This window comes from Choristoneura fumiferana, chromosome 12 (genome assembly GCF_025370935.1).
Source record: "Choristoneura fumiferana chromosome 12, NRCan_CFum_1, whole genome shotgun sequence".
NCBI lineage: Eukaryota > Metazoa > Arthropoda > Insecta > Lepidoptera > Tortricidae > Choristoneura > Choristoneura fumiferana.
Window position 1 is genome coordinate 4,533,802 of NC_133483.1, and position 26,790 is coordinate 4,560,591.

At 35.6% G+C, this 26,790-nt stretch overlaps 2 protein-coding genes across 10 annotated transcripts in view; both read left to right on the forward strand.

Annotated features, from left to right (window-relative positions):
* heph (polypyrimidine tract-binding protein 1 heph) overlaps window positions 1-15,308 on the forward strand; it is a 458,299-nt gene extending 442,991 nt beyond the window's left edge. For all 9 annotated transcript variants that reach the window (XM_074094991.1, XM_074094990.1, XM_074094996.1 and 6 more), the window contains 8 exons: window positions 7,303-7,462; window positions 8,553-8,749; window positions 9,201-9,234; window positions 10,249-10,341; window positions 10,858-10,972; window positions 11,101-11,202; window positions 11,284-11,361; window positions 11,469-15,308. In XM_074094991.1, the coding sequence (XP_073951092.1) occupies window positions 7,303-7,462; window positions 8,553-8,749; window positions 9,201-9,234; window positions 10,249-10,341; window positions 10,858-10,972; window positions 11,101-11,202; window positions 11,284-11,361; window positions 11,469-11,601 (912 nt within the window). In that variant the 3' untranslated portion in view covers window positions 11,602-15,308. The remainder of the gene's footprint in view (window positions 1-7,302; window positions 7,463-8,552; window positions 8,750-9,200; window positions 9,235-10,248; window positions 10,342-10,857; window positions 10,973-11,100; window positions 11,203-11,283; window positions 11,362-11,468) is intronic.
* A 5,484-nt stretch (window positions 15,309-20,792) lies between these two features.
* On the forward strand, window positions 20,793-26,735 carry 140up (RPII140-upstream gene protein). Its single transcript, XM_074095017.1, has 6 exons — window positions 20,793-21,063; window positions 21,184-21,349; window positions 22,756-22,844; window positions 24,566-24,699; window positions 25,310-25,418; window positions 26,530-26,735. The coding sequence occupies exons 1-6, from the start codon at window positions 20,918-20,920 to the stop codon at window positions 26,648-26,650; spliced, it is 765 nt and encodes a 254-aa protein (XP_073951118.1). The 5' UTR covers window positions 20,793-20,917; the 3' UTR covers window positions 26,651-26,735.
* Window positions 26,736-26,790: the final 55 nt, after the last annotated feature.

Below are 26,790 nucleotides of genomic sequence, written 5' to 3' on the forward strand. Positions count from 1 at the left end.
CCCGCGGGAATTATGCAGTTTTCGGGATAAAAACTATCCTATGTCCTTCGCCAGGTCTCAAACTATCTGTATACCAAATTTAATCTAAATCGGTTTAGGGGTTTAGACGTGATTGAGTAACAAACAAACTTTCAAATTTATAATATTAGTACTCGTAAGAGTATTTTCGTAGTATTTCAACTAAATACTTATATAACTTCATGTTTAAAATACCTGAATGCACGAACTTTATGAAGGATTCTTATCGTCTTTAAAACTGTAAAACTTACAAGAATTTTCCCAATGTGAAATCAAATGTAATTGAACATATTTTTTCATATTATGATTACTTTAATCAACCATCGTCGATATTTTAGTATTTGTTAGTATAGTTATTTTAATAATGTCAATATTTCCAAAATTAACTTGTTCAATCCAACAAGCTCTTCAGCTTTATTACATTAGTATTGAACATTTAGGTCATTTTTATACGACTGTACTAATCATTGCTTGTAAAATAACAATACTTTTTTCGAATCGGGAATGTTGCATGCATCTGTTTTGTTATGAACCACCAGAGCATAATATTTCCTTATTTGAGCCAGGTTTTTTTCGAGCCAGCTTCATGTAGCTGTATATTTTTCTGTTCTGAAATTTCAGTTTATACCTTTCGTAGCTAAATGGGAAAAAAATTAGGTGAACGTTTGTGTACATCTTTTTAATTTCGTGGGAAAGTCTGATTATTTCGTTTTTTTATTTATTTAGTTACGTAGAACTTGTAAGCGAAAAACAGATTGACCAAAACTTTTTCGAATGGAGACCGAGGATCGGCGATGGACGGACGACCTGGTTAAAGCGCGGTTTCACGGTGGATCCAGGCCGCTTCGTACCGATGCATCTGGAGGTCTATGGGGGAGCTCTATGTCCAACAGTGGGCGTCTTACAGCTGATATGGTGATGATGATGGTGAAAACTTGCAAAAACGGCTTAAACAAACATTACATTCAAAGCTCACACAAAAGTCGTTAGTTGAACGTATGACCGTATAATCAACAGTCACAGTCCATTGCGACTGTTAGTCAGAGCTTAGCTGCTCCATCAATAAGTTATGATTGATAACAGTGTGATTCTATCGAGCGTGCCTCTGTCCCTTGCCGGTCGCTGCTATCCATAATAGCTGCGTCTGCAGCAATCGCTCATAATTCACGTGTTAACCAAGAGTTCATCTTACACCAAACTTGTTTAGTACTTAATACAATTCATATAACTTTCTTGCATTGATATTTAATGATCTAGCAGAGGAATGGAAACGCATTTTGTGTAGTGTTTATGATAGTTAGGCCAGTGTGACATATATATTGTTATATGTTATAGCGGAGGAGGGCTGGTTGTGCATGTTTACGAGTACATACCTATTTTATATGTGTTGCACAGGCATAGCTGTGATGCACGGTTGGTAGCGAAAAAGCAAGGTAAAAATATTGTAGTTCATTGTTTGACCTCCGCAATTAATGTCCGAATCAATCTATTATTTAAAACTAAGCGCCGATAGTCAACGACTGACTTCACAACTGTGTTATATAAATCTCTCTTTATGCAGATATTTCGTAAATGTGCAGATATCTTTGTTGCCGAGGTTCATGAAATTCGAGACACCGTTTATCGACTCAAGGTGCGGGCTTTGTTTAAGCCCGTTTTAAAATTGCACTTTACACTGCGGCGCCGTCTAACGGCTGCCTTTGTGTCAACACGGGAACGTATTCAAAGTATTCAAACAATGTCACCGTCAAAAAAGACGCGGCGGTGCTATCTGTAGCGAATATTTTTAACGTTTCAACTATTCTCTTTTGATCTTTACAATATAAGTTGAAGTAGATAACAGTGCCCATGTTTACTTTAGGTACACTTACAAAGTAAACAGCTGCTAAATATTTCCCAAGAAATATTTTAGCTGTAGATTTTGTAACCACTGTAAATACTTTAAGCGAAATATGCTTGCTTGCAATTTTTACCCGACTCTAAGGAAGGAACCAGTTCAACAGTCTGGACCTATTGAGAATTATGACCTATGCAAAAAAAACATAAATGGGTCCGGAACTCGCTATATTCCGCATTAAAATTTAATATACATTTTTGTTATATGTGTAGGTAACTACTAGACTTGATTTTATTTCTTCTAAGTTTTTATTTAAAGTTATTTTACGCAGTCGGGTTTTTGATTTGTAAAATTATTTCACTCAGCAATTAAATGCATGTATGATCCGGAAAATAATCACCGATTCATTCACCTATTGTAAATATATGCAATGCAGGTGCACAAACCATTTACAGCAGTTACGACCAAACTTCATTGTAATTTCAAGCTGTCCAGCAAACAGTGACCAACCTAGAAGCAAGGTTCAAGTCCCGTTTAAAATTGCACGTGCCGTCGCCCTCCCCTGTTGGCCCGGACTGCTTGTGTCAACAGTGCCTTAGCTGCACTCTGCACCACCTAGTTACGTGTCAAACATTGTTTAGCGCTTGTTTTGTTAGTGTTTTGTGGTTGGCTTGTTTACCTTAATCACGGAGCTTGCTAAAGCGTAAAGATTGAAAGTAAGTTTGAGTGATTCAGCTCCTCCGCTTCACACAAACATCTACGAGTACTTACTGGTGCCCGTGCTGATATAATATTAAGATTGTTCGAATAAAAAGTATACAAATCTTTACTCAAATTGAAAGGAAATTCTAATGCTTGATGCGGAATTACTGGTACGAGTAACTTCTACAAAGTCAATAAAGTTAAGCTTACCAATGCATTACCGCAAATCACACAAACGTCCATCTAAAAGATCGTTCGGTAAGTAAACTGAAATGTGGCGAGTGGGCGCGGTTTTTGGGCGATCGTCACTATCTGTCGCCACAATTAGGGGTAACCTCGAGTATTAATTACAGTGTCTAATGGAGCGAGCGCGGTTTGCTCGGTGACGCGTCCTCGAATGTGTACATACCCTAATTGTGATGATACCTTAGTCGCATTTACCGGTTCATCAATACTGTACTGCAATTATTCAGATTTAAGGGTGTACAGGTACATACCTACTTTCAACAAAGTTCTATGCTTAAAACACAGTTGACTATGACAATATGTGTTCATTTACAAACAGCGATTGATACTGAAGAATTAAAACAAAAATTTAATATAGGTAAAGAAATTATGTTTCAATGTGACATGCATATTTTTGATCTTTAACAGTTGTAAACTTCAATTTCCTCCACAGATCAGAATTCAGACACTTTAGACTAGATCGTTGATTCTTTTATATTGATATTTGAGTTTTTCTTCAGCGGTAGGTAGATACTTGTTTTCAACGCTCCTTCGACTCGACTCGATAAGTGACCTTTTATCCGTGACTAATTGGGCGAGTGCTCAACTGCTTGCCCGCTTGCGCCCGCCTGATTCAACAATGTAACCATAATCAATTGAACTATTCTCAGCTCCTATTATACCGCCAAGTTTGAAATCGTACGCTCAATGCCTTGCTACGGTGTTTAAACTTTTACACAGCTTAGATAGCAAAATTTTTAATGGACTTGAAATTGTGCCGCGTTTTAGAATGAGAAAATCTGTAGCGAACTTTAAGCTCGTTTTCATTAAACAGTTCGTTTTTAGAAGGTTCTCTGATGTTGGTTCAGCTTATTTTCCACAATCACGATTGTAATTTTGGAGTCAGTAATTGAAGCAGATTATGAAAACTATTCCTGTTTAAAACATTACAGTCTCATAATAAAAAGTTTCCACCAACGAGGAACTTTAAAATTTACAGACTTTAAACTGAAACGCTTCAGCAAGCATAGCTACCGGAATTTAGCTTATTTTCATTATAATGTCTCGACTCGACGTCATCCACAGACAAAAAATGAAACAGTTGCATTCCGGAGTTTGTGTAATCCTTGCTTGCACCGGCAACAGAAGCGCTCTGAGCTATGTGGGCTCTTATAAATATTAAACGTGGCCAGATAGGGACCCCCAACAAAAACGTTTATCTGGTCTTCGTGGAAAAACCGCCAGAATTAGCGACGGGGGGTGGATTAAGGCGGTCCGCACTTAATCCTTCACTAAGAAGGCTTTGCTTAAACGAGTTCTAACGAGCTGAAGATAAAACAATTAGTGGGAGCGTGATTAAGAGATACGGGGGACACTTGTTACGTCTTACCGCTTGATTCTGACGACCATCTGGCGGCTTCGACGCGTTCTTCTCCGTGATTTTTTAATACTTCGCTATCGGAACTGTTTTTATTACTAAGGCTATTTTTCGGATACCATAAATATAATAATTGAAGAGGCCTTTATTCAGCAGTGGGTGGATGTGGGCTGATTTGGTTTAATTAATATAATAATTAGCAAAGTGTACTTTTAGGTGTTTGTATACTTCTGTTGAATAGTAAACGATGCTCAGCGGTACCTACCAGAGGGGGCTATACCGCTACTAACTTAGAACAGATGAAATGCTTTTCTGCTTCAAAAGCTTATATGGACTATTAAAGATAATATTCAACTTTAAAAATAATACTTAAAATTGTTTTCTCTTAAAGCTTAAAAAAGAATTGCATACGTTCGAAAAAGTTTTCAACTTCAAAACTTTTCAGAATTATAATGACCCACCCTGTTACTCAATAAAGGATCCCAATATCAAATCGAGCGTAGCATTTGTCGTTTTATCGTCTTGTCACTCTTCTAATATATTTTTTTTACTTCAATTACGACTCCCTTTGCCAACGCAAATAATCGTTTCAGAAGAATAAATGAATTTCTCGCGAATATTGATACTGGGAGAGTAGACCGGGTGTGGCATAATAAAATCCTGCTACCCGGCAGCAGGAAACTCCCACATAGTTAAAATATAGGACTTTTATAACGGTCCGGCTTATTAAAATTTATGAAACAACCTGAAAGTGTGTTACCGTAATATCCAACTCTAACAAGAGTGGATAAATTTAGTTTCTTCCTGCAGAGTTATAATGAGCTTGCGTCAAACTAAGTGGAATCGCGGTTTCGGAGGTTTTCTTTTTATTTATGGGTACTTTTCCGGATCAAATTTCTGGTATTACATCTTCGACATTCGAGGTGTCTTAAGTGTTCGGGGATACTTCAACAGTTAAAATTTAGACATGATTGTAACCCATTTATTTAATTTTAAATTTCTTATATATTTCCAATTTACTTTGTTTTGCTAGATCAAACTGTTAAGTTAAAAAAATTGCAATAATTTTTGTTTCGAAAATATGACTTACCTGCTGCCAAGTTTCTTGCGGCGCATTCTTCTTAGCATTGATGGTCTTCCCGAAAGCGTCAAGAACAGCCCTTTGCGGCCTACTTACAGAATGAACGATTTGATTTTGATGGTTGGGTTAGTTGGTAGGTTTTTAACTTTGACGCGGTACCTTTTGAACATCCATCATGTACGACATTAGCCCAAGCCTTAAGGCCGCCATCAAGGGGAATAATAATCAATATACGAAAACATTCGTCAAGTACAATTTAAAACTTCTGAAAAATATTTAGCCAGGTTTTCAGTCGAACCAATCCAAAAACCTCCTAAAGTATTTCGGCTTAATTTTAAGACACCGTGTATATGTCTTTCTTACTTACTGAGCACTAGCCTCACAGAATGGAAGGGCTTCGGCTCTAGTTCTCAAGTAGGCCCAGTGCGGATTGGGATCTTGGCACATACCATTGCATTGCTGCGAAGATGTATGCGGGTTCCTTGACAATGTCTCCTTCACCTGAAATCTTATGGTAAATTTTAAATGTAATCTCGCACATAGGTAAATTGTGAAAAACTCAGAATTACAAGCGAGCTGGAATCCATGACTACAGACTGAAGGATTAAGCAGAGGGTTGAGATGCCATAAGGCAAACCACGAGGTTACCATGATCTTTGACATATTAATTTTAAATGTATTAATGGCTGTAATAGAATTAATCTAGAAGCTCAATACTAAATAGTATTTTTTGTAAAATACAATGATATGAAATTTGAGTAGAAATAAATTTCAAATAGATCGTGCTATATCATAATTTGTGTTCCTACAGTAATGCTCATGCATTAATTAAAAATATCAGATACCGAACTAGGTAAGTATTACCACGAATAAATATTATTCATAGTCCATATTAAAAGTGGCTTTTCGAAAATCACTCTGATACTGCGACGTGGTATAGATATTAGAATTGTAAATTAATTACGCGCTACGCTCCCTCGTCGTATGCATTTTCCGTTCGTAAAACGGAATTCGTACTGTGGGGGGCCACAAAACTAATTACGTATCGAAGCGATCTTCTTCCACACTTTCTTACGTGCCTTTCACATTTCCATATAAGTTGAGCTTTAAACGAGCCAATCTATTCACGTCTATACATCAGGGGGTCGCATTTGCATATAGAACAGAAATTTATTAAATCTAAAGCCAATATTCAGCGTTCCGACATTGAACTTTTTGCTACTTCGTTGCGTCTCAGATATTGTAAGCAAAGGTTTCAATGGAATCGTAAAAGGGATTTTCTGTTCTGTAACAATATTTGTTCCCGTGTGAGATTTTACATAAATCAGGTCTTTTGAATGTTTGTTTCGTAGTGTTTTTTGAAAATAAATTAAACTTCTAATTATCATTAAAGTTTAGGTAATTTACGTTTTAATCGTGTTCTGTGAAAGTAATGAGCAGGTAGGTACTTAAATGAAGTATTTTGTTAAACTAATGGATCCTGCCGTAAAGTGTCACGATTCATTTGACAGATGACGGTTTACAAAGGGACGCTAATTTACTCCTCAAGAATTAAGTAATTCAAGGCTGTTATTTTTTTCGCTTTGAAAACGGCATTCCGTAAGAATTTGGCTAATGCATTTTTGTTGTTATTCGTGAATAAATATAAATGTCTTGTACAGAATAATTGAACCCTATATAGAACGGCAAAAAAAGTGTTTATTGGTAGATGTTGTCTGGCCATAAAGCATTTAGTTTAAGTCTTAAATCTGTTGCCAGTGTAGACTAGGGTTAAGCTCATAAAGCGACCAAGAACGGGTCGAGCGCTATTGCATTTTAATTAATTTTCTTTTCTATCGTAATCCGGTGTTATCAGCTCCATGCAGGCGTCACAAGCAAACAAATAACTGCTTCCTTCGGGGCGTAACCAATTTAATACAGCTACCCGGTAATTTCTTCTAAGTTTACACGATTGATACCAATTCGAAATTGAATAAATGAAATAACATCTACCTATGTTCGTAAAATAGAATAAGTAGTAGCTTTTCACGTTATGTAATCGAATCATTTCTTTGTTCACAGGCTTTGGATGGCCAGAATATTTACAATGGATGCTGCACCCTCCGCATCGATTACTCAAAGATGACCTGCCTTAATGTCAAATACAACAATGACAAGTCTCGGGATTACACCAACCCCACGCTGCCGTCCGGCGATGGGGATGCGCACCAACTGTTGACCAGTGAGTTGATGCCACTGCGGGCTCGCCTCGCCCTGGCCCTCGCTTCCCGGATGAGTTAGTCCACTACTACTCAGAGCACCTGGACGCTTCGAACACCGCTCTCCGTCTTGCTCACACATCCTTATACTAGACACTCTTGTAGTTAGGCCGAAGAATGCATATCCTTGTTCTGCATCCAGTTACCTTTTTATTCTATGCCCTTGTGGGGCATGTAGCAGATGTAAGCGGTTATTAATTATGTAGGTACATCGTGGATGCTATACCTATATCCAGACTCCAATGCAAGAGGTCCGTAACTGATTACATCTGCCCCAATTTTATCAAATTCATAGCCCCTCAGAGTTTACTGCGATCAAAACCTGGCATTTCGTAGTTATGCTTAAACATTTAAATCGTTGCTGTCTTAAATGTGGACTACTTAATAGAATTCTCCTTTGTAGATACCTCCTTCGATATCAAATTGAAAATTGTACGTAATTATTCAGGGATTCTATTATTTCGGAGTATCAATCAAGCAAATCATTGGAATTTTCCTTATTATTCACCTTTTTGATCTTGTACCATTTGAGTACGTATCGTAATCATAGGTACAATATGTACTCATAACAATTCTCAATTCTGCATTCGAATATATGCTTTCTCTTTTCTTGTTTATTATTCATAATGCAATGTTCAATATATCCGCAGTGACTAATAACTTCTCATGAATCCGCATTACACCATAGAGGATTGTAATGTGTGGGGATCATTTCGAAATTGTGAGTTTTGTTATTACGCTGCGGAATAGAATAGTATCTACCAATTTTCTTTACGTACTCGCATAAAAGGAAAGATGCGCTTCGGTGTAATACACTTATGGTTAGATAAAATATTGAATGATCTGCTTTATTAGCCTCTCTGGAGTCGGTATTCAAGAGCCATAGATATTTCTTTGCCAATTTAGCAAATTCTTTTGATATAATCCAAGAATATCAGCTTAATTTATATTTCGTTCCCGTAGGCATCCGTAGAAAGTAACTAGGTCTATATTTCAAAGTATCCTCCAATATTAGTGGTAGTTGGATCAGTTTTTAATAAGCATTGTCTGCAGGTGGAGGAGTGCTGGCGCCACCATTCCTGGGCCTGGGTTCCGGCCTAGCCTCGCCGTACGGCGTCGGCGTCGGGGGCGTCGGCTTACCCGCATTCGGCGCGCTCACACTAACACCAGCGTCGCCAGCCCTGCGCGCACTCGCCGCCCCGCCGCTCCCTCTTGCCACCGTACTTCTCGTCTCTAACCTCAACGAGGAGGTTGGTAACAGCACATTATAAATTAACACTTCGATTCCCACAAAAAACTATGAATATTTTATAACGGCATCAATAATTTGCAAAATTTGATTAGACGTTTTCATTAGACACATTGGCTCCCAACAACATACCAAAAACATTATTCTTTTTTCAAAATTTCTACATCGAAACGTGTAGTTTTCTGTTTATTGGCGAATTTATTAATTATGCTAACACAATAGCCAGTAACGTCTCCCCCCACCAGTTAATATGGGTTCATGAGGCCGGTCAACACAGAGCACTAATGCATCTACTAATAATAATATTATGGCATCGTTACAGGCTATTGTTCTTATAATTATATTCTATTTAAACTTCTTTAAATAAGTTGCTAATTTATTCATAGATTATGATGTCGACAATCTTTTACGACTTTATAATACTGTCTCTTTTCTCTTTCCTATTGTTTTAGATGGTCACGCCTGACGCTCTCTTTACCCTTTTCGGTACGTGTGCACATATACATTCCATATTTTATATTAAAACAATAATATTGCTCCTGAGCCCTGTCGCCTGGAAGACAAATTGTCAACCAATATTTTCGACTTCTGTATTGATAACCGCATCCGTCGACCTTTGCCGAAGCTTCGCTTGATAACACTATCAAATCTTAAATGCTTTATTAACTTACATGACAATTTGTGTTTCAGACATCCTAGTTGTAGCTAAGTTAGATGTCTGCCCCGTGTTGTCTTTGTTTCATTTTTTCTGACTGCCTGAACTGTCAGTTTCATGCCAGTTATCTGTGACCAGAAATTATATTATTCTCCTCTCTTTGTAGAGTGTTTACTTACCATACCATGTGGGCGATAAATTATATTGGATTTAGTTTCCCGCAAAATAAAGCTCTTATGGTAAAGGATTCACATCTCAAGAGAAATACAATGCTACAAAGGACTAGTACCTACTGTAATAACGAAAAAAGTTATTCGTGTGATTTTTCGTAAAAGTGCTTAAAATAGAAAGCCGATACCCGGGCTATTAACCTCAGCTGAAGTATTAATCAGACGCTTACCGTGACCAATTTAGAGCTTGAATTTGTTTCTTCCTTTATCATTTTCCAACTTTCCATCTGTTTCACAACAGTTTTTATGTATTAAATGCAGTGTAGATCTATGTTGTATTTTAGGACAAAAACATGGTAGTTTATTTTAGGTTTAAATCTAAGTACGCCTTTTTAGTGTGCCCTCCTCTCCCTTTTACTTTGATTATTGTTAATGAACAATATTCACAATGCTCTCTAGTCTCGTAGGCTGTAGCGGACAACACATTGGGTCGTATTTTAAATATTATTTTGGACACATTTTAGCAAGTAATTTATTAATCTGATTTAAAGTTATTTTCATATTTTAGTTCCCGTTTTCTATTGAAGCTTAGTCTTGCTCAAATATGTCTATTTATTTGAATAAACCAATAATTTCACATAATGATTAGAATCTGAGATATTTGTTTGTGTATAGGCGTGTACGGTGACGTGCAGCGGGTGAAGATACTCTACAATAAAAAGGATTCTGCTCTTATTCAAATGGCAGAGCCACACCAAGCTCATCTAGGTATGTACAAATAATTAAATGACTTAAGGTACCTATTGAATAATCCAACAAAAATATATTATAGGTCGATTCACAAGAGGTGGTACGAATGAATTGAACGAAAATAAAGTCACTGTGTGAGTGCCATTCATGCACCTCCTGTAATATTTGGTAAAGAAGTACATAATATTACTTCGTTATTAAACAAATAAATAAAAAATATACATATTTTGCACATTATTAGGATTTAGATTATGTGATTTAGTAATTCATGATACGGAACATATTGTACGACGTCATATCGGAATTTGCACCAATATTGATCATTTTGCTGATATTTTTTTTACATTGCTTTTGGGCGTTTATGAGATGATAATGTCTAAAATTAACCTGTATTTAATAATATTGTGATGCACACATAAATATTTATCATTCACTCATTCAATTTATTTCCGCGATCTTTTGTGAATCAATCTACTACAAGTACAGCAGTTGTATTAAAATAATTTATGTATCTATAATGTTCTTATTTTCTAGCCATGACTCACATGGACAAGCTGCGCGTGTTCGGCAAAGCTATGCGTGTGATGCTAAGCAAGCACCAGACGGTGCAGTTGCCCAAAGAGGGACAACCCGACGCCGGTCTCACAAGGTTAGCGCATGATTCATACCAATTTCATTCATTATAAAAAAAAAACGTTTCAAGCATGTTACATCTGCTTTGTGGTTGTTCAAATGATAACCTTTACCCATAATAACTTGTTATATTACCATTCACAGGGACTACTCCCAGAGCCCGCTCCACCGATTCAAAAAGCCAGGCAGCAAAAATTATCAGAACATCTACCCGCCTAGTGCCACGCTGCACTTGTCTAACATTCCGTAAGTCTTAATAGTTTTATACAGAATAATAATGGAAAAAAAATGTAAAAGAAAACTATTAAATTAAAAATATGTCCACAGAGCCACGGTTTCCGAGGAGGATATCAAAGAAGCTTTCACAAAACGAGAGTTCACAATTAAGGCGTTCAAGTTTTTCCCGTAAGTTTTAAACTAAAGATTTTACCTTACTGCTTAACTCCATTGTCTTTGTCCAAAGATAAAAATATATCCTGATGTATTACTTATTATTTTCTTTTATTTTACAGGAAAGATCGCAAAATGGCACTCGTGCAGTTGCCGTCTATCGACGATGCGGTGGCGGCGCTTATTAAAATGCACAACTACCAGTTGTCCGAGTCAAACCACCTCAGAGTGTCCTTCTCCAAGTCGAGCATCTAAACGAACTGACCTCTCCGCGTATTCGGAATATCACACAATCTCTGTCAGTCGCGTCCTGCTATTGGCTATTACTATCAGGTCTCCGGCACTAAATAAAATATTTTTATCTATACTGATGAGGTACGGTACGGCACAGGCTTGACCGTCATTTTGGATGCGTAGGACAAATCGATGCGACTGTCAATTAAACTGAACCTCTCACTCAAATCGAGAATTTCACTCGACTGAAAATTACAATGTAATCTGCATTACGCTTACTTGGATCAGTTTAGAGGTATAAGTGCTACTCTATTTTCTTAGTGAATACGTACATTTAATATTACTGCAACATTGTAATTTAAGGTAACTTGTCATCATCACACGACTTCAAATGGCAGCTATATGCTTATTATTATATTTTTAGAATGACTTTATGTTCCTACCGCCATGCCAGAGGGGATGTCCATCTTGTGTGATATTCATTCCATAATTTTAATAATCATAAATTTATTTCAACAATGTCTTCATTATTTCCATTGATTTTATTGTAATGATAATACGATTTTGCAAAATCAATTAATCAAAACAGTGTTTAATTTTGCAATTAGATTGCGCTAGATTTATTTAAAATATGTCGAATGGACGTTTTTTTATCGCGATGTGAGACATTGCTTTCGTTGAATCATGGTTGTTTTAAAATCTGGCAACTATTTTATAATAATACCTACCTGTCGTTTTTAAAAGTATGGTTTTTCACGTTACAACATTATAGGAAGCACATTGTTAAACAGATATTTTCATTGACACATTATTATCTGCGGTTATTGAAATATTGTATTTTATAAACATTTTATTTGAATATGCACAATTTACTATTATTGCATTTCTTTGTAAGTAAATAAATATAATTTTGTACGCATACACATTTTTTTATTATTATTGGGAAAATTACATTTGTAAATGTGTATGTGTGTGCAATATTAGTTTTAGAAATCATTTTAATAACGTTCTTAGATTTAAAGTCTTCAATGGCCGGTGTTCGATTGCCGGTACTCAATAGTGTTACATTTAATGCTTCCATAAGTGTTTCGTTGTTTGGAGGAATGCCCCAATCTGTTCTGTTTCCATCATGGTTGTTCTTGATTAGTTAGTGTAATCACAACTCTTCTAGTTGACATATCACGTCTAGTTGATATATCACTATCTATAAAGTTATGTTCATTGACATAATAGTGACATGATGCATTTATTTTGATGTTTATTTTATTAATGTTAGCTACAACACACTATAAATGCTCGTGCATAACTGTTAACAATAGGTAATTATTTATTCGCCTTTGGTCAGTAAGCGCCTATAGTGGCACAGTGTGGGCAATACGACAATGATATATTTTTTAGAATAATTTTCGATATCATTTTATTACAGTGTTGCCACACTGTCGCTATTGGAGACACGGCGACGGTCAAGAAAGTATTCAAGATCTGACTTTGCTTTTTCTTTAGCATATTAATTGAGCAGTATTCACATTAGGGCACAAGAACTCGTTATACAGTATTAGTTAAATAACTTTCTTAATGCTTTATTTTTGTATAAAATCATTAGAATTTCATGACTTGGCTTCTCAAGCTTCTTGGACTTGTGCTAAGCTCTTAATTGGTTTTCACACATCTTTGCCTTCTTAAATTAATAAAAAATGCTTCTAGTCCAATGCAAAAGAGATTAAGTTTGTGGATTAAGTGTAATAACGTCGTAAAAAATCATATCGTGGATTGTCTCAAAGTATCAAAAAAGTCGGGAACGAAAAACTTTTGAGAAAATAATATGTATTTATGATGAAATCGGTCATTGCGTGATGCCCATTGAAACCTAATGCTCTAATTGTAGGACCAGCATTAAGTGTTCAGTTACACGTCCAGTTTATGATTAGGCAAAGCATGCGTGAAACAGATACCTGAATTAAGAAAAATAGAGAAACGGTTATGGCACTCGTCAACACGTCATCGAATGTGAACGGCATTCGATCGATACTCTTAAAGAGCATGGAGCCAATATGACCCTTTTTATTTTGGTGACACTATTATGAAGATGAAATTTGAAAAAATATGTAAAAAGGACAATGGGAGGTAGGCACATGAAGGTAAATGAATTATATTGCAGATTGCATGAAGAGGCGCCAAACCCAGGTTGATCAATGTAAATTATAAGCTTAAATTGGCCGCCACTTAGTAAGTTCAACGGTCACTGAACTTATCCCTTCCAAAGTCAAAAATAAAATAAAATAATTATTTTATTTTAGAAAGCATTGTTCAGTCATTTATAAAACAAACATATTTACACTATTTTAAAATGTATCGTTATACATCACGTACCGTAAATAAGAAATAAAGATAGAGCTTAGTAAGATGATTAAACTGAAAAATATTAGATTGTCATTATGATGTAAGTTTTACTAGAAAAATTTAATCATACAAATTGTATTATTCAGTACGTATCGATAAGGAATGTAAAAGTAGTTATTTGGTTTAGATAATGTTAGGTGACCAGGGTGTGGTGATATTTTGCACGTTTTTGAAAATGTTTTTCTATAGGGTGCAGAATTTCTGCGCTCTTGTTTTAAAATGAGATTAAAGTGGTTTGCGACTGGTGGTGGTCTGCTTGACGAGAGATCGGCGGTAATCGCATTGTATTTAAATATTATTACTTATTTACATTAACATTATCACAACAAGGAGATTACATATCCAGTGTATTCAGCGCAGAACGCTACACACATGGCGTATTTCTCGGAAAGATATACAATCATTTGCTCCCGCGTAATTTTTTCGTTATCCACAGTTAATCATTGCTTCTGCTCAATCCGTAGAAATCAGGAAGTAATCAATTGAAAATGTGTGTAGCGTTTTCAGGCCTAATCTTTTCTCAAACATTGGTATTGACTAATAGATAATTATAGGTATTTTTGTGTTTAGAGAAGTATTTTAAATATTTAGATATTACGGTAATATTAATAAAATAAGAAATAGATCAGTGTTTAGAACGAGATGCCAAATTTAAAGTCAATACACATTATTTTAGGTAAAAGGTAATTGAAGTAATCTTAACATTTATTGAAAAGTTGATGAAAATGTTAAAGTTAAATTATATTTGAGAGTTTTATTAAGCGCAATTTTATTCATTGTAAGCGAACATTGTTTCAATTTGTTAGTTAAAGTTATGCGTTAAAAAAATGTGAAACTTGTTTTCCAATATCTTGATTGGTCTGCGCGGGCGCCGCCCGCCCTGGCTCAAGGTCCCTCGCCTCCTGCGTCGTCCTTCTTGCGTAACGACCAGAAACATTTCAAACAACATATCTCTGCATATCATTCTTATTAAACCTAATTTTATTGCGCTTTATATGTATCTCTTGTTAGCTGTACTTGATTTGTACGTAACAACGTGCATATTTCGTAAAATAATATGAATAAAGGCCAACATATCAATTAATAGAAATTTGGCTAAGGCGCATGTTATACTACACTTTCATATCTTCGGCAAGTGCACTCCGTTATGAGGATGTCTACAATTTAAAACCATCAGACGGACAACCTTATAATAATTATTCGTTGTGGTCCATTTGCCCATGTACGATTTCGTTTATTTCTATTTCCTTATTTTAATTTTAAGCCTTATGTGTGTTTAGTTTCTTTCTTATTTTTAATTTCGTAATTAAACAATATTATCAATAATATATTTTTTGTTCTTTATTTGCCTCCTCTTCGTTTTTCCTTGGTTCTTTTCCCCTTATTTTTTTAAATTCAATACCAATTGTCTAAAGTACGTTAGAATGAAGCGATCTAAGGTTCGAGAGCTATGTAAAGGATGGCCTTTGAAATCTCGCAAGAAGTGTCGATTCATTTTCTTTGTTACATATCCAATACTGTTGCTTTAAATGTATTTTTCTCAGCACTTGGTGAGATAAAAAACTATTTGTAAATAAAAATAAAATTTAATGGGGATCAATATATGAAATGATGTACATTAGTACACAATTGGTACTGTAGACATATTCGTGTTTAGTCTAAACTCTAAACTATCCTGACGTAATTATCGCAACTAAAGTAAAATAAAGCTATACCTAAATGCTTTGAAATAACCATTATATTCTTGTGAATACTAAGCGATTTTGACTTCACTTATGATTCTGTGAATTCTCCTGGCTTTCACGAGAGTTTAGCCTAGTAACATGTTGCTTAGTTGAATTATGATGGGAGTAAGGGACATAAAATATTGCCATTGATATGTTTTCATGATATTATCAAATGGGATTTATATTCGCACAGGGTATAAAAAGAATAAATAGACACAGCCCGAGCACAGCTTTGGTGCAGTTGTGTGTCCGTGCCACGTCCCTTAGGCCTACTGAGTGGAAGGAACTGAAACATTCCACGGTGAAACGATGAATTAGCAAAAAAAGTTTGTAAAATAGAAAAGTAATTGTTCTCGAAAAGCTTAGTTAATTCGATGATTTCATAATTTCTAAAGGTATTCTGTTTATTCTTGTTAAACCAATACGCACCTTGTATTTTAATCTGAAGAAGCGCAATTTGAGTAACATGTCGTTCAAAATATTTATGTTTATCGTGAAAAACTTGAAAAAAAATCTTAGACATGCCTAAAAACAACAGTTTTCTATGAACTGACATGTGTTAAGCACATGTTAAATGTCTGTTTTAGTTTTTGTGCTAACACAGTCAAAGTTTCAAAATAGGAACAGGCTAATTTAAAAGATCACCTACCTTCAATTATTTATCATTTTCTGCATTTTGTAAAAATATAATGTGAAAAAAGTTTTAATAAAAATAAACAGAATATAGATGAAAATGAAATGTTTCAAATTTGAGAGTGGTAAGTATCTGTCTGTATGGGTGCAGACGGTGCAGTAGCTAACCTATGACATGGCAGTTATCCTTATGTTATCTGCGAATGTAAATATTATACACGACTATATTAATAATAACAAATTAATTAAATAAGATCTATAGTAAAGATAAACATAATCATTTCTTTAAAATTTACTTATAAAACATAGGTATCCTATTCTAATTTTCAGTAGATGCCTAGTTCATTATCAAAGTAACTTCTAGAGAATATACCTACCTATTTTTTATTTGTCTCACTTGTAGGGCTATACCATTTGATTTATAAAAGAATTAATAATGGTGTGCAAATTAAAGGGTTGTGTGTAAAGTTAAAATAGTTTAAATAGATGTAAATCGTTCCAGTGACGAAAGTTTATCCCATCTTTCCCTTATTATTAAAGCACATCTATTTAAGTTCGTATTTCATACTTTAAATTTGCTAAATCATTTGAGACATGTCAATATCTTTAGTCTAATTAAATCAATAATGCCAAAGACCAATCATTGGGACAAAAAAAAACAGGGATCTAATAATATTTTTCCTTTCAACTAAATCTTAACCTACCTTCTAAATAGCCATGAACTATACAAAGGAAAGGAAGTGTAAGCTTTAAAAAGCGTATTTCAAAATAAAATGTAACTATTTTTATTTTACATTAAGTATTTCTAACCATAATTTTGTAAATTGCTCGCGGTCTGTCTATGAGAGCCGTAGCACATTATCCACATAAATCATAAATAACAGTTAGATGAAATTATGAATAGTATACACATATTAACAATCTTAAGTGACTACCCTATTGAACTCTAGATTTATTCTTTGTCATTTTATAATAAAATATAGTTGAAAACAGCATTTTTATTGCAAAAAATAACCTTTTTATTTTACTCTCCAGACACGAGAATTCCTTTATGCCCTGCTACTTGCCAACTATATTGATATGTTCAATAAAGTCTGCACATCATGTGGATATAGAAAAAACTTAGGAATGGAAAGACTAAACTGAAAAATAGTACTAATCATGTAGTAATGGATTTGGATCTAAACATAGGGAATATGGAAGCAAATTATTTGTTCTTAAATTTATTGTAATGACAAACCAAGGAAAGAGTTTTTGAAAAAGCTAGAAAAATATAAAGATATCAAAATATTAATTAAATTGTCGATTAGACAAAGAGATTCGAAATGAATTATGACGTCAAAGGTTAACTGGAAGAGATCACTTTAAGGGATAAGTTCGCCTTTGTACATCTCTTTATCTTGTTAATTGTAATTTTCATATGTTTTATGTACAATAAAGAGTTACAACAACAACAACACAAGAACCATAGAAAGCCCTTGCTAAATTTATTTTTTCTAGGTAGAGATGGAATACAAACTACCCGTTACCTAATATTTTCAGTATAGTTATAAAACCAAGTTGCTTTCAGCTGGGGCTTGGGCAGCCAGAGTAATGATGAACGTTTTTGAAAAGAATTTGGGTGCTAACACTGTATCGATTTATTTCCGATCTGTAGCGAATATCGTCATATTCAACATCACAGCACAACCTATGGCTTGCATTGCATGGAGTACCTAGCAAGGAAGGCAGCGCTAGTGGTGGTGGCCCACCCTGCGACGCAAACTAACTACAAACTACTGCCTACCTATTTAGTTCGGAAGGAGTATGAAATCTTTTGGAATTATTGTGAAATATTAGCGATATCTTGTATGCCAAAATTATGCTAGCAAAGCTACCAAACAACTGAGAAATTTGAAAAGTTCATAAATAAGTCTATTATCTTATTATCAAGTTTAGTTAAGTAATCGATTCAGTCTACTCTACCTAACTTTTAATACTTAATTAGGTTGTACTTACGCGTGACGTTACGCTTTACGCCTAGAATATATATCGATACACTTTGAATGCCGATTAATTTCTTAAAAGAAACAACAAACAAAGCGTGACAAAATTTGTACGAATTCATTCTAAACCTTCCCGCCCTGTTCTAAAAAAAAATGACGTCTATGACTACCAATCGACCAACAGAACAGGTGTCAACCAACTGTCAGTATGTAAGTAAGTACCTGCAGGGCTACTATGAAACTCGCAACAACAAGTTCGTGTCGTGCGGTCCCTCTGACACTTATATTATTTAATACGAGAGCGAGAGGAACCGCACGACACGAACTTAGAGTTTCGTGTTTCGTAGTAGCCCTGCTGACATTGGCCCAAGCCACAGATTACTAATATGTAGCTAGCTACAGATAAGACAGTCAATTATTGTTGTTTCCTATTATTGACGTTGCAGCGCTGTTAAATTTTACAGTCTGTGGTACTTGTTTGACAGTCGTAGGGCTTTCCACAGGTCGATATTATAATCATTATCGATAGTCTCCAGTCAATGCTAGTGATGCGCTCTACGATAAATGGGAGTTACGGGTGTCTTGTACTAATTTAATTTTTATTCATACTCGTATAAGTTATGAAATAAAACGACTATGTGTTTTTAATCATTTATTTATTCAAGGGTCTCTTTCCATTCAATTTATATTTGAATAAAATTGTGAACATGGAGCTATTATTGCAAAGGTTAAAAAAACTTACCCTTAGACGAGAGTGGTACACCATGAACCATTTCCTTTTTGAACAGGCAAGGATACGAATATCGAATCCGCGCACCTATTCGATCGGACTGAGTATGGTCAAAATGTCTTACACATACGCGTTTCAACAACAGTTGACTCTTGGTTAAAGCCAGCAAATAAGGGCTAGTCGGTACTAGCAACGACATCCAAAGATTATGTAAATAGTCGTTTTTGGGCATGCAAAATAGTTTGTGAGTGGCACTTGTTGAATTACAATCAACAACACAACACTTGAATTTTGCCATATTGGAAGTCAGTGGAATATCACTCGCACTAAACACTACCACAAGTAGAGTATTGTATTGTTAAACAGAGGAGGATCACTCATGGAGGAGGACTCATGGAACTACAACTCGACCAAAACGGGAGGAGAACGCAAGAGAATACCCGCACTCAACTCAATATTTCAAACACAATGACGGGTAAGAACATGACAGCAAAGAAATGGCGGCGGTCCACAAGTTGTAATAATATCATACAAATGGCAGCGCTACAACGTCGATGAATGAAACTAAACTGTCAGGCCCCTGCCCCAAGCCTTAAGGCCGCCATTGAGGGGAATAATAATAATGAATATCTATATTCTATTTGTTCTAAAGTCGCGGCCCCAAGCAGTCGCTCGACGCTCGTTTCCAGCGATAAATCTGGTCACGTGACCCCATTTCAAATCGGTAATCGCTAGTCGCTCGTTTGCGATTGCTCGTTGCATCTTATCTTCCAAGTTTAGGTATATTTTTATACCTGCTGCTATTTAGGTACTCATAAACTACTAATAATTCTCAAGCAAACTTAGTCGTTTACCTTGAAAGTTTGATATTTTTATTTATTTATTTATTTGGCAAAAAACATAAAATACATAAGGCCTTATTCTAATAAGTCTTACAATATTATGCACCCTGGTAGGGTATAGCCACATTTATAATAATGTTATCCAATTCTATTAGGCAACTATATACTTATATATACTTCTACACCTGAACTTTTTCAAATTTTTCTACCCACAGGTTTAGATTTTAGAGGGGGGGAGGACGCTCGATTTTAATGAAAATTTCAAACTTAAACTCACAATCCAACAACATTTATTGACAACAAAAACACACTACATCACAACAAAAACACAGTAAAAACATAAATAGGAGAAGGGAGAAAAATAAGAGACATTGTGCTGTAGAGTGATGCCAAAAGGACTCAGCTCAGCATATCATTATGCCGTAGTCCTGTAACCAGAGCTGCAGCGCTGGTTTTCAGCTGAACCCGGTGATTGTGCAGTGCACCCACGTAACTGAACGCTTAATTATTGCGGGAAAAGAAAAAAACTACTTATATATTATCATGACAAATATAAGAATTATAAAATACCTGTAAACATATATAACTATGCGTGGAAATTTGTACAAGATGATTTAAAAATAAAATAAAAGAGTAACACAGAATTTGCACTTTGATGTTGAATATTTCGCAAAAAAATCACCGAATCGAAAAGTCGTCTTAGCAAACCCCTAATGGTTTTAAAAGACCAATCCATTATTCATATTAGATTAACCATTGTCTGTAAATTACAGACAAACTTGCTTTCGGCCACTTGCGGCTGTAGGTCTTCACGTGGAGTCGCAGACGATATTTCTCTATGGCTTAGTTCCTTTTGCCTATCACTGGAAGGAAGTTAAAAAAAGCTAAATCTAAAATGTCAATTTCAGAATTTTCTGAGCAAAAGTCAAAACGAAAATAGTTCTGCCTGTTTAAAAATTATTGTTGTTGGTAAATTATTAAACTGACTATTCAGAGCATTCTTATGCACATCGAACGAAAATGTTACGGACAGTGGTCAGATTGACGCCGGCTCTTATACCTATTTTAGAAAATAGAAACCAAAATGATTATAATTTATTGGAGCCAAGAACACCAGATATTTCTGAAACTGGTAGAGATAGGCTAAAAAAAATGTTTTATAGGAAGTAAGAAGTAATTTTATTTATAACGCTGTTCATTTAATGTTAAAAAAACTAACTAATATTATTTGTTACCTACTTTATAACCTAAAATTGTTGTTAAGTAATAATCTAATTTTTTAACAGTGAATATGATGAAGTATCACCAGAATTAAGAACCGTAGTACAGTCAGGGTTGTGTGGAGTGTTCTTCGGAGCTTGTATGGGAGGATTTGCCAAGTCTCGAGATGCCTACTTATATTTTATAGAAAATAACCAAGCAACTATATTTCAGACTACTATGGAAGCAAAGGTATAAAGTATTAATTTTTTATAAGGTAATCCGTGACTATTGAGACCAGGTGCTTCTTGAATGTCTTCACACAAATGTCAGTTTTATGCCATATGGATATGCCATATCCGGGTGACACTCTTTCCCAGCCTGGATAATACCGACATGGAAATACCGGCCTGTACACGCCCATAGAAACTGACATGAGCTTCTATAGGCATGTACATGAAAAACAGGGCCAGTATTATCCGAGCCGGGAAAGAGTGTCACCCCCTTATTCAAGGATTACCATAATAAATTAATTTTGTGCTTCCAGCAGCTAATTGACTCCCCACAATATTTACCTGATTGTTTGTGTGCCTTGCATGGAAGACCAGGGCAGGAATTCTTTTTGATGCTTATAAAAATGTCCCTTAGTCATTTAAATGCAAGATTTTTACTCATTCAGATAGTGTTCTAAGACAATATTTTTTTATAATTATTCAGAATTGCATATGCATACCCAAATGTTAAGTTATCAAAATGTTTGGAGTTTGGACTCAAAATAAAAAAGAGAAACTATTGTTTTGTAATTCAGTAGATAATTTCTTCAAGGGTCATGGGAAATGGTAATGCATTGCAGTATCTTTTTTTTTCCTCTGATATTTTATGAGGCTTTAGTACACCAAATGTGACTATCTCAGCCTCACGGAGAGCCTCAGATATATACACCACACTACAGACAGATATTACACTCTCCCTTGCACTGAAACCACGTCTCTGGATGCAAAGGCCCGTCAAATGAATCTGTTAATTTGCATGATGCCTGAGAATTACAACTGCAGTATCAAATGAGACTTTTTTGTAATAAAATATCCTGGAGTAAGGAGTACTTCATAATGAACTTTGAGGTCAGGTTGAGGTTGGTTGTATCTCGAATAGCTATGCAGTAAATAACAAATTACGAATGAGTCTATTAGAAGCCCAAAGTCGAAGACTGAGGGCTTTAATGAGTTGATGTTCATAATTCCAGTACCTCCCATGCAACATACAATGTCTTTCATCACATTTGAGAGTAAAATAGTATATTTGTAAAAGAATAAATAGTAATGTTACAAAAGTTGCTGATACCACTGGCGTATGTTGAGGGCAGCGCTAGCAAGCTCTTCGCAGCATGGGTCTGGGGTGCGTGTTGTGGTGGTTGGTGCAGAAACTCAAAACGCACTTAGCCATTATATGTAAACAGAATGCCCATGGATTTCATGTAAGGGCTTGCAAGCGATTGATTGATTCATTGATCAAGTTAGTCTGCTCTGCATGTTACGACACTGCATATGAGCAAGTGTGATGAAAAAACATCTACAAATCTACTTACACCTTTACCTTTTAGCATGTATGTGGACAATTAGGGTGTGACAAATAAAAATGGAATAACAAATTAATTTCAGAAAAAGTTGCAAGACTATGTGATGATAGGGTTTGCTAAAGGCGCATATCACTGGGGTTGGAGACTCGGAATCTTCACTGGAACATTTAGGTACTTAATAGTATTTTTATATTTCACTCATTTCTAAAAACTTAGCTTCACTCGTAAATATCATTTCCACTGTTACCATGTTGCTAGTAAATTTCTCTCTTTCATCCATTAGAGTCACCACACCAAAATGTAAAAGCTAGGTGTAGAAGGTTGCTTGAGCGAAGGTCTGGAGTGGGATTAGAAATGTAGACAGGCAATGGATATGGTGAATCAATGGCCATATGTAAGTGGCTGAGAAGAATAATGGTATACATAATGATATACAATGGTATACAATGGTATTCATAATGGTATGCAAGTAATAGTCAAAGAAACCATCCCATTCGAGGATGGAGCTTTATCATAATCAGTTCCAGTGTTTTTTGGGAGATAGAATGCAGCGAAAAAGCTTCACCGTGAGGTTGTTATCCAACGCACGGAGGGTTGCGACCATATTCACTGTCTTTTTCTATTCTAATTCTAAACATGTTATTATTTATTATTATTATTATTTTATTATCTATAGCCTCTTTATTTCCATTTTGAATCCAAATAAATAATTATACCAATTATTACGTATACATAAAAAAAATACATAACATTTCATCTCATAATAGTTAAATAGAAATTAAATAAAAAAAAAACAATGCAAATCAATATGGACCCCTCAACGGGTAAATGCCTCCTCCATTTCGTTCCACATCTGTCTGTCCTTTTCTTTAGCAACCCAGTTTTCGCCAGCATTTCTCACTATTTCATCCTCCCATTTTTCTTTTGGTCTACCACTTTTCCGTTTGTTTGTTGGACCTTGCCAAGAAGTGACAAACTGTGCCCATTTTTCTTTATTCATGCGTACAATATGACCTGCCCATTTCCATTTAAGTTTTTTCTAAACATGTAACTGAAAGAATTTTAAAATAATGCCTTTTATTTCCGATTTAACACTTTTTGCAATTCTTTATAAACTATCCCTTATCTCGGTATGCCTTTGGCATAGGCCTCCAAAAATCTCCACTCTGCACTGTCCTCTGCAACTCTGGTCCATTGTGGCCCCAGGGTCAGGCCCCTCTTCCCCACTGTGCACACTGGGCACGTGCCCAGGGCCCTGCGATGGATTGGGGCCCCTACTCCATTACCAAACGATAACCGATAGCTAAATAGTGCTTTATTATGGTCATAGGGGCCCCATTATTATCCTAATGTGCCCAGGGCCTCTAATAGGTGAAAGACGGCCCTGCCCAGGGTCAAATGGATATCGTCGACCCATCTCCTTGTTGGGCGTCCTCTTTTTCTGGTACTGTTCCTAGGGTACCACAGTGTGACCTGTGTGAACAGAAAGAAGTTAGTGATAGATAACAATTGTGATTCAGTGTGGTAGACAAGATGGCTTCTGGTTTGCGGTTCAGTTTCTTTGACTCAAGGGCGGATCCACCGTTGTGGGCACGATGGGCATGCCCACAACCCTAATAGACTTGTGACGACACACTTTCACGGTCTATCGAGATGCTTGATTCGAGGAAAAAGGGAAATAATCAAATTCAAAATTCGTCATGCATGAGTCATGATTGTTCATGGGCGAGTTCACGCTCCGACTCGCACTTGACCGATTTTCGGGTGGCTGTGACCACAACCTTTTTTTGAGGCCTGGATCCGCGCCTGCTTTGACTATACATTAAATAGTGCTTGAAAAATAGAAAAACTAGGTATTAATATTCTAATAATATAAATTTGTTATGTTTCAGTTTGATAGCAACAACAATCTCAGTGTATAGGAATGAAACATCAATTACGGAATATATACTGGCTGGAACAATCACTGGAGCGATATACAAAGCTAATTTAGGCATGGCAGCTATGATGGTTGGTGCGGGACTTGGTATGTCGATTTTGCTAACAGTAAATAAATAAATAAATATCACGGGACAATTCACACCAATTGACCTAGTCCCAAAGTAAGCTTAGCAAAGCAACAACAGTACACTGCTAAACTAAATATTGAAGTGAATAATCTCAGAATGCGGTCTTGAACCCTAGTTTCCATGCAGGCCCAGTATGAATTATTCACTCATTGTAAACTACAAAATTAAATGTAATTTCACTTATTATTTTTTTAAATACAATGGTTAAAGCCTGGGTTTGAACCCACAGTCTTGATGGTAAGAAGACTATAGGCTTCAAACACTACTACCAAAACTTACTACTGGCACTTGAGGTATCCCATCTTAGGCCTCTAGGTTGGCAACGCATCTGCAATCCCCCTGGTGTTGCAGGTGTCAATGGGCGGTGGTGATCTCTTACAAAAAAAAAACTTTCATATTGTTACTAGCTGTTGCCCGCGATACCGTCCGCGTAGAAGTATGAAAAATAGTTTACGTCCTATTCTCAGACCTACCATATATAAGTACACAAAAAAACATAAAAATCGGTAAAGCCGTTTCGAGGAGTTTGGTCACAAATTATAATCTACCTTATTTATTTTGTTTTAGGTGCTGTTTTAAGTACAATTGGTGGAGCAGCAATCTTAGGAATCTTAAAAGTAACTGGAGTTACAATGCATGATATAAGACGAGCATTAAATAAAATAAGTGAAGCAAGGTACTGTTCTTGAAATGAGCATTTTTCTAATTAAAATCAGACAGAGGATATAGTTGATTATGTATCATAGGTACAGTCAAGGGCATAAATATCTATACAGCTAGGTATAAAATTCATGTATATATCGACCTTATGTTTAGTGGCATAAAGATGTATATAGATATTTTTGACGCCTTGGTAACGTACATATATTTATGTCCATCAACTGTCTGCCTGTCTGTTTACTCTAGAATTATGAAGAATAAGATTTAGATGAGGGCGTCATTTTTAGGGTTCCGAAGCCAAAATGGCAAAAACGGAACCCTTATAGTTTCGCCATGTCTGTCTGTCTGTCCGTCCGCGGCTTTGCTCAGGGACTATCAATGCTAGAAAGCTGTAATTTTGCACGTATATATAAGTAAACTATGCCGACAAAATGGTACAATTAAAAATTCAAAAACAATTTTCTTTAGGGTACCTCCCATTGAATATTTCGCAAATAAATCACTGAACCATAGACAATATGCATAGACGTAATGTGGGGGTGTTTTTTTTTCTCATCCAACCCTATAGTGTGGTGTATCGTTGGATAGGTAGGTAACCATTAGGGGTTTGCTAAGACGATTTTTCGATTCAGTGATTTGTTTGCGAAATATTCAACTTTAAAGTGCAAATTTTCATCTAAAATCTATACCGGTGGGTGGAAAAAATTTAAAAAATTCAGGATGATAGTCAGTACTTATATCAAACTTTAAAGGAAAACTATAACGGCTAAGTTTGATTGAGAATTATTAGTAGTTTATGAGTAAATAGCAGCCTAAGGTATAAAATATACCTAAACTTGGAAGATTCCGTATAAAATACGAAATCCTTCGAAAAATATTACTTAATTTTTTCGTAATGGCTACGGAATCCTATTTTGTGCGTGTCCGACACGCTCTTGGCCGGTTTTTTATTTCAACATGGCCACTGCTTGAACAATTTCATCATTATCATCATCACTATTAGCCAGGGCGTCCATTGTTGGACATAGGCCTCCCCATAAACTTAAACAATTTAGTTTCCTCTTTAAAAAGTTTTCTACTCCTGTATTTCATATAATCCTGCTCTAAAAAGGGATATTTTGTTTCAGAACTGACCAATTCAATCAAGCAAAGGAAAAAGCAGCTGAAATCAAACATGATTCACTTACCAAGCATCACGACCGGATGGTAGAACAAAAGGGGGAAATAAAAATAGAAGAGATCAAATGATGACGTTTTCAATTTTAGCTGTTGAAATGTAAATATTTATTAATTTATTAGCTTCAATGATAATTACAAAAGGCTTTACAGAAAATAGTTATATTGTTATTTATCCTGTCAAACTATCTCTACTTTTAATGCTACTTTTT